The sequence below is a fragment of the Lepus europaeus genome, chromosome 9 (genome assembly GCF_033115175.1).
Source record: "Lepus europaeus isolate LE1 chromosome 9, mLepTim1.pri, whole genome shotgun sequence".
Taxonomy (NCBI): domain Eukaryota; kingdom Metazoa; phylum Chordata; class Mammalia; order Lagomorpha; family Leporidae; genus Lepus; species Lepus europaeus.
Window position 1 is genome coordinate 84,467,811 of NC_084835.1, and position 15,478 is coordinate 84,483,288.

A 15,478-nucleotide genomic window follows, 5' to 3' on the forward strand; every position below is an offset into this window, starting at 1 on the left:
CACAATGGGTCTTGCAAAGCCGTTTGGGGTTTGCCTGCGAGGCGGGGGTCACGCTGGCTGATTTGCTTCTCCCGTGTTCTAGGCTGGTCATGTCTGTGGAGACAACGTGGACCTCATAGACGGGCAGCCGACAGGCTCCGTGAGGATTTCCTTCGGGTACATGTCCACCCTGGAGGACGCCCAGGCCTTTCTCACGTTCATCCGAGCCACCTGGCTGCACCCCGCGGCCGGCCACACCACCCCTCCTGCTGCGGTTGCCTTGGGAAGGGGCACGGCCCAGGACAGGGCTGCTGGCCAGGACACGGGCAGCCCCTCCCCTCGGGAAGGCGCTCTCCCCGCCCCTGCCCCTGCCGCTGTGGGCCTGTGCCCAGCTTCGTGTGAGGCTGTGAGAGCCCAGCCGATGTCTTCAGGAGCTGCCCCCGTCCTGGATGGAGACCTTGGGACTCACGTTGTCACCAACATTTACCTCTACCCCATCAAATCCTGTGCTGCGTTTGAGGTGAGGACATTCCTTACAGCACAACACTGCTCCTCTGAGAAATTTCTAGGTGTTTCCTTTTTGACATGCGACAAAAGCAGGACTCGGGGAGGTTAGCCGGATGTGCGGAGCTTGTCCCTGCCTGAGCTGGGGGCCTTGCCCCCAGGTTTGTCAGACTCAAATCCCTTTTCCTAGAGGGCACATGTGGCCCAGCGGGTAAGAGGCCCGTGTTCCACACTGTCCCTGGCTCGTCTCCTGGCTCCAGACTCCTGCCAACGCAGACCCTAAGAGGCATCAGTGATGGATCAAGTCATTGGGTTCCTACCAGCTGCATGGGAGACCTGGATTGGGTTCCTGGCTGCTGGCATTGGCCTGGCCTAGCCCCAGCCATTGGGGGCTTTCTTCCTCCCTCACTTCTGCACCTGCCCCTGGGCCCTACGGCTCCTCCTCTCCACGTTCCACAGGGCCTCTTCCTGAGTTCTCCCCCTGGAGCATCTGTGCAAGTGTGCATCCTCTCTGCCCCCAGAATACACTCTAAGTAACAGTTGCCTTCTTTTGTTTAGGCTCCCATCTCAAGTTTTCACATTGTGAGCCAAGCACTCAGAGGATAACAAGAGAATGAAATAGATTGATGGTTCGTTAGAGAGCGATGCTGTCTTCATTGTACCAAAAGCACTTTGCTGGCCTCTGCCTAGCAGACAACCAGCTAGGGACGAGCTTTGTGGAGGGCACACTGCAGCTGTGCTGTCGCCTGCAGGTGCTGTTAACAGCTAAGCCATGGGCAAGGACACCTGCCTGGAGCCAGCAGGGCCACGAGCAGGACAGTTCTCTCCAGGTCACAGATAACCATGACCTTGCTTAAATAAGGGTTCATAGAAGAAATGGAGGAGGTGAAAAGTGAATTGGTTGAGTCGTAGCTTGGGAAGGAAGTGGAGAAGATGAATGTGACCCTATGGATATGTAAACCCCTGCCGATTATCCCCGTCAGCCCCCCGAGAGGGCTCAGGGATCCACAGCAAGGCCCTGTGTCTGGCCTCATCTGTTTTGGGGCCTGGGCTCCTGTGCAGTTATGTGACGCTGCAACAGGCGTCAGCAACTGAAAACAAATCACCCCAGCATGTCACGGTCTCACCGTCCCACAAGGGTGTGGTGGGGAAGATGATGAGGTTTGACATCTCTATCTGTGGCTTTAGCTGAAAAAAGTCCCTGGTGGGGACTAGGACAGCTCTTGGGCAGTGCAGTTGTACTTCAGAGACCCGGATGGAAGGCAAAGCAAAGCTAGAAATACCCAGATGCCCCTGTTACCCTGACATGGCCGCTTCTGAGGCCCACTCCCTGCAGGCTGGGCACTGTTTGTTGTCTCCATCACGAGGCTCTGTTGAGTTTAAATTAATATTGGCCTTCCGTGTCTTTTTCTGTTTTGAGAAGCACACACCAGAAAGACCATTCATACCTCACTTTACAGATCTTCCAAGCTGCCAGCACTGTTCTTTGGAACAGTTTATTTTAAAGATTTATGTATGTATTTATCTCAAAGGCAGCATGACAGAGAGAGAGAGAGGAAGAGACAGAGGGAGATCTTCTGTCTGCTGGTTTGCTCTCCACATGCCTGCAACAGCAGGAGCTGGGCTAGGCTGAAGCCGGGAGCCTGGAGCTCCATCTGGGTCTCCCATGTGGGTGCAGGGGCCCAAGCACTTGGGCCATCTGCTGCTGCTCTCCCAGGTGCATGAGCAGGGAGCTGGAAGGGAAGTGGAACAGCTGGGACTGGAACCTGCCCTCTGGTAAGGGATGTCAGCTCTGTGATTGGCGGCTTAACGCTGCCCCACCACGCCAGCCCGGCCCCCTGTGCTCCCCTCCCCCTTATATTTCTGCGATGTGTTTGTCATAACTAATAACATTCAGATTTCCTGAGTTTTCCCCTAGTGTCCCGTTTCTGTTCCAGGACCCCAGCCTGTGTCGTGTGGAATTAAGCCGACACATCTCCTTGGGCTTTGGGGGGCCATAATATTCCTCAAACTTTCCTTGTTTTCGGTAACCGTGCGAGTTTCGTCGGGTGCTTGGCAGGTAGGGTTTAGCATGGTCCTGGGCTTGGGCTTGCCCGAAGGCGTTCTCACAATTAGACCATCTCTAGGTTTACATCTGGGAGGCAGACCACATGCGTCAAGTGCTTGTCTGGCCATATCCCATCAGGGTGCATCCTGTGAAGAGGACTCGCCACTGTCCGTGTTAACCTGAATCGCCTGGCCGAGGGAGCCTTTGCCGGGCTACTTTGCTATAAAATTGCTTCAGTGCCTCCCTTCTATACTGGATGCTTTGGAAGCAGCCCCTAAGTGGAGCCTGGGGAAGCTTTTGCACAAATATTTGGAATTGTTCTATCAAAGAGTTTTGTCTTTCTCCTCCATTTATTTACTCACTCAGTCATGTATTTGTATCAGCGTGAACTCTTGGATGTTAATTTATACTCTGGGTTATAATCCAACACTGCGTTCTTCTTATCTCAAGGTGTTCCAGCTTGGGCCATCTGGCGTGCTTTCTGCATCCCTGGGACCCGCCCGCAGTGTTTTGTCTTTCGAGTTCTTCCTCCTTTTCCTGGCACTACAAGCTGCTCCTGGCTCCTCTCGCATAGTCCCCGACCCAGCCATGGAAGCAATGATTTCTCCAGCAATTTCAGTTCTTATTGGAGGAAGCTTTTGGAAAGCTTGACCTGTATAAAGTTTGTATTTTAATTTTGTAGAAATAGGGAGAATTCTAGAAAATGTGTGTACTTAACAGTGAATCAGCTTAGTCACCATTCCAGTGTAGCCACTGTTTGTGAAGGTGTGAAGGCGTGCGTCTGTACTGTGAGGATCCACGCTGCTGGGGGATACACACAGAGCAGGGCATCTGTGGGGTAGGACAGTCCTCTGGTGCCCTCTGCAGGTGGTGCCATGCATGTGCCTTGCCTTGTAAACCCCAGGCAGACGTGGAGAAGGGTGGAGAGGGGACCTGCAGGCTGAACGGACTTGCGCTCCCGCCATGCCTTTGCACTGCCTTCTTTGCTTTGTCTCTTTCCTTCCTCCCCTTCTTCCTTCAAGAGCGTTGTGTGCCGAGTTACTGAGGTCCATTTGCATGGGTGTGCTCATTTGTGAGGTGCCCTGCCCTAAACTACTCCTCCCTTTGTGTTTAGGTGAGCAGCTGGCCTGTAGGAAAGCAAGGACTGTTGTACGACCGGAGCTGGATGGTTGTCAATCACAATGGCATCTGCCTGAGTCAGAAGCAGGAGCCACGGCTCTGCCTGATCCGGCCCTTCATCCACCTGCAGCACAGGGTCATGGTCATCGAAGCCGAAGGTGTGGAAACAATTTTCTTAGAGCGTTCTCGGGAGTGGCTGTCATCTCACGTGACAGGAGACAGGGGCTGTTCTTTTTTTTTTTTTTTTTTTTTGACAGGCAGACAGGCAGGCAGAGTTAGACAGTGAGAGAGAGAGACAGAGAAAAAGGTCTTCCTTTTCCGTTGGTTCACCCCCCAAATGGCTACTACGGCCGGCGTGCTGCGCTGATCTGAAGCTAGGAGCCAGGTGCTTCCTCCTGGTCTCCCATGCGGGTGCAGGGCCCAAGCACTTGGGCCATCCTCCACTGCCTTCCCAGGCCACAGCAGAGAGCTGGACTGGAAGAGGAGCAACTGGGACAGAATCCGGAGTGCCGGCGCCACAGGCGGAGGATTAGCCTAGTGAGCTGCGGCGCCGGCCAAGGGGCTGTTCTTCCACTGAAGATTAAAATAGCCCTGAAGTCACAGAAACGATGACTAGGAGGGACAACTGTTTGTCCCCATGTTGTTTTGGGGAATTTTTAAGGAGAGGTAATGGCATCATGGTCCCATCAGAAAGTAAAGAGGTACAGGCTGGTGCCGGGTGCTGTGGTACAGTGGGCTAAGCCTCCACCTGCAGTGCTGGCATCCCATATGAGCACTGGTTCTAGTCCTGGCTACTCCACTTCCGATCCAGCTCTCTGTTGTGGCCTGAGAAAGCAGTGGAAGATGACCCAAGTCCTTGAGCTCCTGTACCTGTGTGGGAGACCCAGAAGAAACTTCTGCTTCCTGGCTTCAGATTGGCCCAGCTCCAGTCGTTGTGGCCATTTAGGGAGTGAACCACTGGATAGGAAACCTCTCTGTCTTTCCCTCTCTCTGTAACTCTGTGTCTCAAAATAAATAAATAAATAAATAAATAAATAAAATCTTTAAAAAAAGAAAATAAAGAGGTACACTTTGAAATTTTATGGTGTCCAGGGCCGGTGCTGGTGGCATAGCAGGTAAAGCTGCTGCCTGCAGTGCCAGCATCCCATATGGATGCCGGTAGGAGTCCCGGCTGCTCCACTCTCAATCCAGCTCTCTGCTATGACCTGGGAAAGCAGCAGAAGATGGCCCAAGTCCTTGGGCCTCTGCACCTGCGAGGGAGACCCAGAGGAAGCTCCTGGCTTTGGATTGGCGCAGCTCTGGCCATTGTGACTATCTGGGGAGTGAACCAGCCACAGCGCCAGCCCCCTTCAGTAAATCTTGACATCTGGCCACAGTTCCTTCAGATTCTTCTAGTTCTCCTTGTCTCCCTTCTTTTTTTTTTTAATTTTTAAAGACTTTTTATTTATTTGAGAGGTAGAACTAGAGAGAGAGAGAGAGAGAGAAAGAGAGAGAGAGAGAGAGAGGAGGCCTTCCACCCACAGGTTTACTTCCCAAATGACTGCAATGGCCAGAGCCAGGCTGATCTGAAGCCAAGAGCCAGGAGCTTTTCCTGGTTATCCCATGAGGGTACAAGGGCCCAAGCAATTAGGCCATCATCTGCTGCTTTCCCTGGCGATAAGCAGAGAGCTGTATCAGAAGAGGAGCAGCCAGGACATGAACCAGCACCCATGTGGGATGCTAGCACTGCAGGTGTAGGCTTAACTTATTATGTTACAGTGTCAGCCCCATGTGATCCTTTTAACAATAAATTGTTGGATTCAGTTTGCTGGCCTTTTGTTAACAATTCTTGCTTCTGTATCCATCAGGGATATTGTCCTATAGTTTTTTTTTTTTTTTTAAGATTTTTTTTTTTTTTTTTGACAGGCAGAGTGGACAGTGAGAGAGAGACAGAGAGAAAGGTCTTCCTTTTGCCGTTGGTTCACCCTCCAATGGCCGCCGCGGTAGGCGCGCTGCAGCCGGCGCACCGCGCTGTTCCAATGGCAGGAGCCAGGTGCTTCTCCTGGTCTCCCATGGGGTGCAGGGCCCAAGCACTTGGGCCATCCTCCACTGCACTCCCTGGCCACAGCAGAGAGCTGGCCTGGAAGAGGGGCAACCGGGACAGGATCGGTGCCCCGACCGGGACTAGAACCCGGTGTGCCGGCGCCGCAAGGCGGAGGATTAGCCTGTTGAGGCACGGCGCCGGCCTTTTTTTTTAAGATTTATTTATTTATTTGAAAACCAGTTACAGAGAAAGAGACCTGCAGGGCTGGGCCAGGCCAAACCCAGGAGCCAGGAGCTCCATCCTGCTCTCCCATGTGGGTGGCAGGGGCCCAGGTACTTCTGCCGTGTTCTGCTGCCTTCCCAGGTGCGTTAGCAGGAATGCCGCAGTCAGAAATAGAGCAGCTCGGACTCAAACCAGAACTCCGGGGTTGGCTACCAGCCCCGTAAGTGGTAGCTTAACCTTCTGTGCTGCAGCCATGGCCCCCTTCGTTTTATTTTTGCATAACTTCTGTAGGGTTTTCCCCACTGACTTCAGCCTGTATGGGGGTAGAATCAGTGATGTCACTAGCCAAGGTCACCGTCTTCATTCTTCCCTGCGTGGCTCCACGGTACCAGACCCGTCCGAGTGCCGAGACTGAAAGACAGAAGTCAGTCCTTTGGGGGAGCTCCCTTGAGAAAATAGAGGGTGCTGGACACGCGAACAACCCTTTCCTTCCCTTGGGTGAAGCTGGGAGTCACAAGTCTTCTCATTTTCATGGTGATGCGCTGGGGGCAGGGAAGAGTGTCACAGATGTCCCCATTGGCTTTGATGTGTCCGGTTTTGCATCCTCGTTGGGCTGGGGGAGCAGGTATTTTTTAAGTTAGGTTGTGGTTCCCATTATCACCTTCAAATACTAATCATGTTGTATCAGCTTTTTACATTTTTGTTTCTTTTTTTCTCCTTACTATCTTTGCTAGTCATTCTTACATAGGTTAGAGCTGTGATAGATGATGCCTTTATTACTGATTTAAGTGGAATGCTTCCAAATTTTCAAAAATAAGAATGATATTTATCATAGGTTTTTGATAGATTTATCTTATCAGGCTAAAGTAGTTCTTTTTTTTTTTTCTAACAGTTTTGTCTTGACTAATGGTTCTTGCTGAAGGTTTTTTTCTGCATCTGTTGGTCTTCATGTTTTTTTTTTTTTTTCTCCCATAATTTGTTAACATGATATGCTACATGAGTAGATTGTCTAGAATGGAACTAATCTTGACCTCTTGAAAAAAAATAGTACTTGGCAATGACTTTTTTTTTAAGATTGTATTTATTTTATTTGAAAGGCAGAGTCACAGAGAGGCAGAGAGAGAGAGAGAGAGAGAGAGAGAGAGAGAGAAAGGTCTTCCACCCGCTGGTTTACTCTTCCAAATGGCTGCTATGGCCAGAGCCAGGCTGATCCTAAGTCAGGAGCCAGGAGCTTCTTCTGGGTATCCCACGTGGGTGCAGGGGCCCAAGCACTTGGGCCATCTTCCACTGCTTTCCCAGGCCATAGCAGAGAGCTGGATTGGAAGTGGGGCAGCCGGATTCAAACTGGCGCGGCTGCTTTACCCGCTATGCCATAGCACTGGCCCCCTTGGCAATGACTTTTTAACACAGTGATGGATTTGGTTTACCAAGACTTTTCTTTGTATTTTTCTGTGTTTATTAGGGAAATTCCTATAAAAACTTCTTTTATTGTACTCTTCTTGTCGAAGTTCAGATTTCCAGGATATTAATATATTATTAAAGTGTTGCACATGTATGTTCTATATTCCTTTGTGCATGTCTATTTCTAAAGGACCTAAAGGCAGCTTAGAGACCAGTGACCTCAGGATGTACTCCATACATAGAAAACTCAGAAGAGTGTATCCAGTGCCCAGGGTCTCTGGATGTGATTGTCCCAGTGCGGGGTCTTCTGTGCTGGAGCTGGGCAAAGCAGAGCCTGCTGGGCGTACTGATGAGAATGAAGAAAAATCTCTGTTAAAAAAAAAATCCCAAGAGCCAGCCATTTACTTGATCCAACCAAATGCCAGTATCCTAAAACTATTAGTATGCTTCCTAACTACCTGATTATTCCTTTACGTGGTAGTAAACGTCTGTCTACCCTTGCTCACTAGGGATGGAGCCTATCGAGGTGCCTCTTGAGGAAAACAGTGAACAGGCTCAGATTTGCCAAAGCAAGGTCTGTGCCGACAGGTGAGACTCTCGGCTTCGCTGGCGAGGCGGCCCAGAGGGGAGAGGAGCCAAGCCTTGTATGATCCGTCCATGGCTACACCCCCGATCCAGTCTGCTGCGCGCGCCAGGCTATCCCTGGGGGCTCCTTGGTGTTCTTGGATCCCAGCAAACACGCACCCTTCTCACCTCTTTGCCCTCACTGTTTCCTCTGCCTGGAAAGCTCTTACTTGAACTCCGTGCGGCTCATTCCCTCACCTCCGTCAGCCTCACCTCCATCAGGTCTGCTCAAAAACTCTCTTCTCAGAGGGCCACCCAGCCAACCGCAGACACCCCCTGCCGCCCCCCCTGCCCACCTTGTTACATCCCTTTGTGTTTATTATTATCTCCAGATTACGTTTGTTGATTTATCATTCATCTTCCAACTGGACCACCTGTGCTCTCCCTGCTGGGGTGCGGAGTTTGGGGTGTGAGGACAGACTAGCTGGGGAAATGGTGGGGAGAAGGCCTGATGGCAAGGAGAGAGCCCTGATTCGCATTCTGGAGAGAGCAGCGGTGTGGTTGGAAGGGGTTAGGGAGGCAGGTGGGAGGGCCGGCTAGTCCCCCGTGTTAGCAACGCCGCTGAGACAAGGTGGCCCGCTGAGACAAGGCGGACGGGAGCGGAGAGAAGAATCAGGCAGCTGTCAGACACAGTCCAGATACAGAACAGCCTGGTCTAGCTGATGGGCTGGAGCAGGAGGCCCCTCGGCCGTCTCAAGTACAGCTTTCCGTTCCATGCAGCTGTGGATTTTCCCCAACCCGGGTTGTTGGCAGCCCATCTGTTACACTCTAGGAAATGTAAAGTTAGGTCGAATGTAATAACACTCCTGTTTTCTTTCTTTCTTTCTTCTTCTTTTTTTTTAAAGATTTATTTTATTTATTTGAAAGTCAGAGTTACACAGAGAGAGAAGGAGAGGCAGAGAGAGAGAGAGAGAGAGAGGAAGAGAGAGAGAGAGAGAGAGAGAGAGAGAGAGGTCTTCCATCCGTTGGTTCACTCCCCAATTAGCCACAACGGCTGGAGCTGTGCCTATCCAAAGCCAGGAGCCAGGAGCTTCTTCTGGGTCTCCCATGTGGATGCAGGGGCCTAAGGACTTGGGCCATCTTCTACTGCTTTCCCAGGCCATAGCAGAGAGCTGGATGGGAAGTCGAGCAGCCGGGACTTGAACCGGCACCCATATGGGATGCTGGCAATGCAGGCGGCAGCTTTACCTGCCACACCACAGTGCCGGCCCCCTGTTTTATTTCTTGATCACACATTGTTTAGAAATCTGTTTATTGAATTAACCAAATGTTTGTATTCCTTGTTATTGAAATCTGATCTTTATCTGAAAATAGGGAATAGCAAATTTTCCACTCATGGGAAACCTATCCTAATACCTCAGCCAGTTTCCCTGTCAAATCCTGAAAGTTACCTAAATAACAGTTCACTGAAGATTTACATATACTAACATGCTTTTAGCGCTCTCACTGCCTGTTCTTCAATGCAGTGACCTAGTCAGTGGGCGCGCATGCGCTCAGTAGGCACCGACACTGCCTGCTGGTGGAGAGCATCACGTTTCCTTCTGCCCTGATGGGGCGTGTGGCCTGCGAGTCCCGATGTGATGTGTCACTTACTAAAGCTACATCCAAACTGGACCAAGTCATCAGTGCCTCTGGGGGCCAGACAGAGGATCCCTCTGAGACTATGAAAGATCACACCCCAGGACAGGGTGCCAGGCCCATAGCATGAGGACTGTGAGTGAGCACAGGTGAGTGTCATGGGCCCTGCTGGCCAAAGAGCTGAGCACTCCGTCTTCTTGCCAGTATGTGCACCAATTTAACTATTTTGGCCAAGTTAACTGTTCATTATAGCATATTTTCAACTAGGGCAAAGGATTTTGGGTAAACATCTTTGCATGTTGCTGGAACCAATCTTCTGAGAGAAATACAGCCATGTAGAGATAAACAGAGTTATTTCTTGGGCTTGTCCTTGGCTGTACATTTCACTTAACTGCACCTGGGAGGAATGCAGTATTCCAGTTAACAGAGCTTTCTGGATAAGGAGAGAGTGGATGTGTTCATGCTTGGGAACTAAACTCTCAATATAACAAACACAGACATGGGTGCAGGCCCTCACAGCATAGGAGAATGTGCTACAAAGTGAGGTCCCATGCTCCCCTCTCCCTCCCAGAGCAGGATGGCTGCTTTCCCCAGGAAATATATATATATTTTTTGACAGGCACAGTGGACAGTGAGAGAGAGAGACAGAGAGAAAGGTCTTCCTTTGCCGTTGATTCAATGGATCCGAAGGCAGGAGCCAGGTGCTTATTCTGGTTTCCCATGCGGGTGCAGGGCCCAAGCACTTGGGCCATCCTCCACTGCACTCCCGGGCCATAGCAGAGAGCTGGCCTGGAAAAGGGGCAACAGACAGAGAGAGGGAGAGACAGAGAGATCTTTTTTTTTTTTTTTAACAGTCAGAGTGGATAGTGAGAGAGAGAGAGACAGAGAGAAAGGTCTTCCTTTGCCGTTGGTTCACCCTCCAATGGCCGCCGCAGCTGGCGCGCTGCGACCGGCGCACCGCGCTGATCCGATGGCAGGAGCCAGGTGCTTATCCTGGTCTCCCATGGGGTGCAGGGCCCAAGCACTTGGGCCACAGCAGAGAGCTGGCCTGGAAGAGGGGCAACCGGGACAGGATTGGCGCCCCGACCGGGACTAGAACCCGGTGTGCCAGCGACACAAGGCGGAGGATTAGCCTGTTGAGCCACGGCGCCGGCCTCCCCCAGGAAATATTAAAGAGAAGGTAGATTTGCAACAGTACCTGTTTGTAATCCCACAGTAAGACATGGGTGATCGTGCATTATGAATTCACATCGATGTGATGTGCACTTGAGATAATCCAAGAGGATCCTGGAGTTTGGAAACACTACATCACAAAAGGTTCTCGCACCAGTAACTTACAGGTGTGGTGGCCAGGTGGGCGAGCAAGTGTGGCAGTCCACGTGATCAGGCCCCTGGCGGACACCTAGGACATGTTTCAGGGTTCGATTATTTCTTAAAGCAAAGCACCACTCTGGAAGGTCTCATTTGCAACTTTTGTGGTTCTCAGTGTTGATAATTCATATAAAAAAAATGCTTTCGGGAGGGGCTTCTAAAGCTATTTATCTGGTGGGACAGCTTCCCATGAGCCTCCTCCCTCCTCTGTCCTCCTCTCCCCCACCCCCTTCCAGGCCTTCCTGGGCCTCGGAATCTCCCGGCAGCTTCCCACACACACGTTCAGCTGCATTCTCCCTGGGGGCCTGTGTGGTATTGTATTTTGCCATCTAACTTCTCTCAACCTGCTGATTGTGAAAGAAATGCTCCAAGGCAGCTCGCCCTCTTCTTTTTCCCTCCCCAGGGTAAATACGTACGATTGTGGAGAGAACATCTCAAACTGGTTGTCGAGGTTCTTTGGCCGTCCATGTCATCTAATCAAACAAAGTTCAAGCTTCCAGCGGAATGCAAAGAAGAAACATGGACAAGGTATTAGGTGTGGCACGGGTTCCTGGAGGACAGGACCTCGGGTTTCCCTGGCACATGTTGAGGACTGCCCACGGAGTGGCTTTCCAGGGCTGCTTGCTCACAGGCAGGAAGCAGGGGTGGTCAGCCTTTGGTGGAAAGCTGCTGGGGGTCCTCAGGTGGATGGGACCAGTGGGCTCCAGGGGCCCCTCCCGGGGGTCAAGGAGAGTGGAGCTCAAGTGGTGCATGTTAGAAGCACACATAATGGGTTTTTTTTCTTTTATTAAAGATTTATTTATTTATTTGAAAGAGTTACACAGAGAGAGGAGAGGCAGAGCGAGAGCGAGAGCGAGAGCGAGAGCGAGAGGGAGAGGGAGAGGTCTTCCATCCGCTGGTTCACTCCCCAGATGGCCGCAATGGCCAGAGCTGGGCCAATCCAAAGCCAGGAACCAGGAGCTTCTTCTGGGTCTCCCACATGGGTTCAGGGGCCCAAGGACTTGGGCCATCTTCTACTGCTTTCCTAGGCCACAGCAGAGAGCTGGATCAGAAGTGGAGCAGCTGGGACTTGAAACAGCACCCAAATGGGATGCCGGCACTGCAGATGGCGGGCTTTTATTGCTACACCACAGCGCCGGCCCCCCAAATGGCATCTTAACTGATGCAACAACCTCCAAAACCCTTTTATTAATAGCATGGATAAAGTTAGCCATGGCTACCCCAGCAAATGAAGCTTAGTGATAGGTGGCCAGCAGTTCTGAAAGGACTTGAGATTTTCTTTGAAAAGTTTTTCCCCCTTTCAGAAGTTTTAAAATATGAAATCAATATTTCATATTTGCCCAAGGACCAACAGCTCTACCTGATTGGATTCAGATCTTCCTGGGCCTACTGCTCTCGTTCAAGCCCCTCTGCCTTGTTTTGTCTTGAGGAAGGATGCACCTGCTCCACCCCTTTGCCCCCTTACCCCAACCTCTCCTGAAGTGTTGCTTGCAAGTCTTCATTGCTTCCACTGCAGAATTTTATTGTGATTCTGTCCAGATGATTCACTTTTATTTAGAACGCTATTTATTTTAATCTACTTGAAAGTCAAAGTGACAGAGAGAAGAGAAAGAGAGAAATTTATATTTTCCATCTGTTGGTTCACTCCCCAAATGCCTGCAACAGCCAGGTCTGGGCCACACTGAAGCCAGGAGCTGGCATTCCATCCAGCTCTCCCACATAGGCTGCAGGGACCCAGGTACTTGAGTCGTCATCTGCTGCTTCCCAGGTGCGTTAGCAGCAACTGCCTCGGAAGTAGAGTAGCTGGGACTCCAGTGAGGCGCTCTAGTATGGACTGTGGGTGTCCCAATCAGGGGCTTAACGCCATGTGCCACAATGCTTGACTTTAGATTATGTTAAGCGGAATATTCTAGGAATTCATTTTCCTTTCTGCTTTTGAGAGGTCTGAGACACATGTAAGGCATTTTTGTTTTTGTCAGGGCACCATCTTTTTTTCTTGTAGAAACAGAACCCACCTTTAAAAATGCAAGTCCAGGGGCTGGCGCTGTGGCGTAGTGGGTAGAGCCGCCACCTGCAGTGCTGGCATCCCATATGGGTGCCGGTTGGAGTCCCGGCTGCTCCGCTTCCAATCCAGCTCTCTGCTGTGGCCTGGGAAAGCAGTAGAAGATGGCCCAAGTCCTTAGGCCCCTGCATCCACATGGAAGACCCAGAAGAAGCTCCTGCATTCTGGCTTCAGATCGGCTCAGCTCCGGCTGCTGTGGCCAATTGGGGAGTGAACCAGCGGATGGAAGACTCTCTCTCTCTCTCTCTCTCTCTCTCTCTCTGCCTCTCCTTCTCTCTCTGTGTAACTCTGACTTTCAAATAAATAAATAAATCTTTAAAAAAAAATACAAGTCCATGAAAACAAGATTTATTTGCATTCCAAGAAAGCAACCCTTCTTCTCAATGCTCCATTATTTTCAGATCAATTTCCTACCACAACAGCCACCCTTTCTCTGGTGAATGAGGCGCAGTACCTGCTGGTAAATCGCTCAAGTGTGTGGGAACTTCAGCAACAGCTAAGCACGAGGTAAGATCCCTTAGCTGAGGCCTGGCAGACAAGTATAACCTTTGAGGGCTGGCGCAAGCAGATAAAGCCGTCCCATGTGGCTGCGGCACTTCTGATCCAGCTCCCTAATGCACCTGGGAAAGCAGTAGAAGATGGCCCAAATCCTTGGGCCCCTGAACCCACATGGGAGACTCAGAAGAAGCTCCTGGCTCCTGGCTTTGGCCTGACTCAGCCCTGGCTGTTGTGGCCATTTGGGACGTGAACCAGTGAATGGAAGATCTCACTCTCTGTCTCTCCTCCCCTCTCTCTGTAACCCTGCCTTCCAAGTAAATAAACAAATCTTAAAAAAAAAAAAGTAGCCTCTGGAGCTGGGCCTGGCCCCTACCTGGGGAAGAAAGACTTGAGAGTCACGGAGTCCATCTGAGTCAGGATGCCAGAGGCCCTTTCAGCCGGTTCCCATTGGTCTCCCTGGCAGTTCTCCGTTACTTTCCAGTGATCCTTCTTAGCAGCCCTGAGATCCTTAGAGGAGAATCCCAGCTCTCATTTTCAATCATTCCATTTTTTGGAAGACTTATTTATTTTATTTCAAAGGCAGAGTCATAGAAAAAGAGGGAGAGAGAGAGAGATCTTCCATCTGCTGGTTCATTCCCCAAGTGGTTGCAACAGCCAGGCCTGGCCCATAACTCCCCCCTAAGTAGCAGGGTCCCAAACACTCAGACCATTCTCAGCTGCTTTCCCAGGCACGTCAGTAGGGAGCTGGCTCAGAAGTGTGCATCTGAGCCTGGAACCAGCGCTCACAGGGGATGCTGGCGTCAGACGTGGTGACTTAACCCACGGGCCACAACCCGCTGTGTCACAACACCAACCCCTAATCATTCCATTTCTGAACGCTTGTTTTAAGTGAATTACCATCAACTTGACCCAATTTCTTGGCCAGCTTTCCCACTGTCCTCTGTCCCCAGGAGGCTTGCCCTACTTGACACAATTCTTTTGAGGGCTGAAAAAAGAGAGGTTATAAAAGCCTTTGAAGTTGTATGCGATGTTTAATTTATAGGCTCCACCAGCAAAGCAGCCAGCACCCCTGCCTGCTGTCTCCTGTCCAGTGTTCACCCAAGGGCCCAGATAGTGCTAGGAGGTCAGCTCTTAGAGGCCTTGGTTGGGCAACCCCTTCATTGTTCTTCAGAGGAGACTGGACTTCCAAGATAGTCAGGCAGTGAGGGGAAATCAGCCAGCTGTCAGGCCAGAGCCAGGCCAGGCAGGTTCCTCGTTCCTGGCACACAGTCCAGAGAGGAGTGTGCACACACCTTGTGCACCGGGCATCCTGTGAGTCTTGTGGGCCACGTGACCATGTGCCTGCACATGCACATTCAACAGACACAAATGCAGTTTGATGGTGTGACCAAGGGCCCCTCCTGACCGCCTCAAGATGGGCTGTTTGCCGTAATTCCTGTTTATAGCATCAACTTGAAATAAAAATAGATGAAGACAAATCTCTAAGCAAAAGGTTTCTTTAGGAACAGTACACAAGAATTGCAATTTCTACTGCAAAGACCAGAGTAGCCTCTGGGTGTGTCTACGGAACAAAGGACAGTGCTAGGGTTTTTTGAGGGGAAGGAAGAGGTTACGAAAGTTCTTGTGAAACAAAGGTCATTGCCATTGTCAGTGCCTAAGATGAGCTGGTGAGTTCTGATTGGCACGAGTCAGTGGTTGCTAGGTAGGACTTGTAATCTTGGAGTTAGGTTTAGGCCTTTTTGGATTGTGCTTGCAAGATAATTTTTGAAACAGGTGTGTGTAACCTGAGTGTTGTTCTCCATGGCCTCTTAACTCCATTGCAGTTGGGTGTGACATGACTGATTCCATTTTGTATAATTAACTTCTTTCTTTATTTTTTAAAGATTTCATTTATTTATTTGAGAGGTAGAATTAGTGAGAGGAATGATAGAGAGAAAAGTCTTCCTTCCGCTGGTTTATTTCCCAAATGGCTGCAATGGTTAGGGCTGGGCCAATCCAAAGCCAGGAGCTCCCTTGCAGATGCAGGGGCCCAAGCACTTGGGCCATCCTC

General features: G+C 50.7%; 1 protein-coding gene across 3 annotated transcripts in view; it reads left to right on the forward strand.

Moving 5' to 3' along the window:
* Positions 1–15,478, forward strand: part of MOCOS (molybdenum cofactor sulfurase) — a 47,648-nt gene that overhangs the window by 23,350 nt on the left and 8,820 nt on the right. For 2 of the 3 annotated variants that reach the window (XM_062201567.1, XM_062201568.1), the window contains exons 8-12: positions 83–499; positions 3,645–3,807; positions 7,805–7,883; positions 11,272–11,396; positions 13,332–13,437. In XM_062201567.1, the coding sequence (XP_062057551.1) occupies positions 83–499; positions 3,645–3,807; positions 7,805–7,883; positions 11,272–11,396; positions 13,332–13,437 (890 nt within the window). The remainder of the gene's footprint in view (positions 1–82; positions 500–3,644; positions 3,808–7,804; positions 7,884–11,271; positions 11,397–13,331; positions 13,438–15,478) is intronic. The other variant, XM_062201569.1, reaches the window with a different exon arrangement.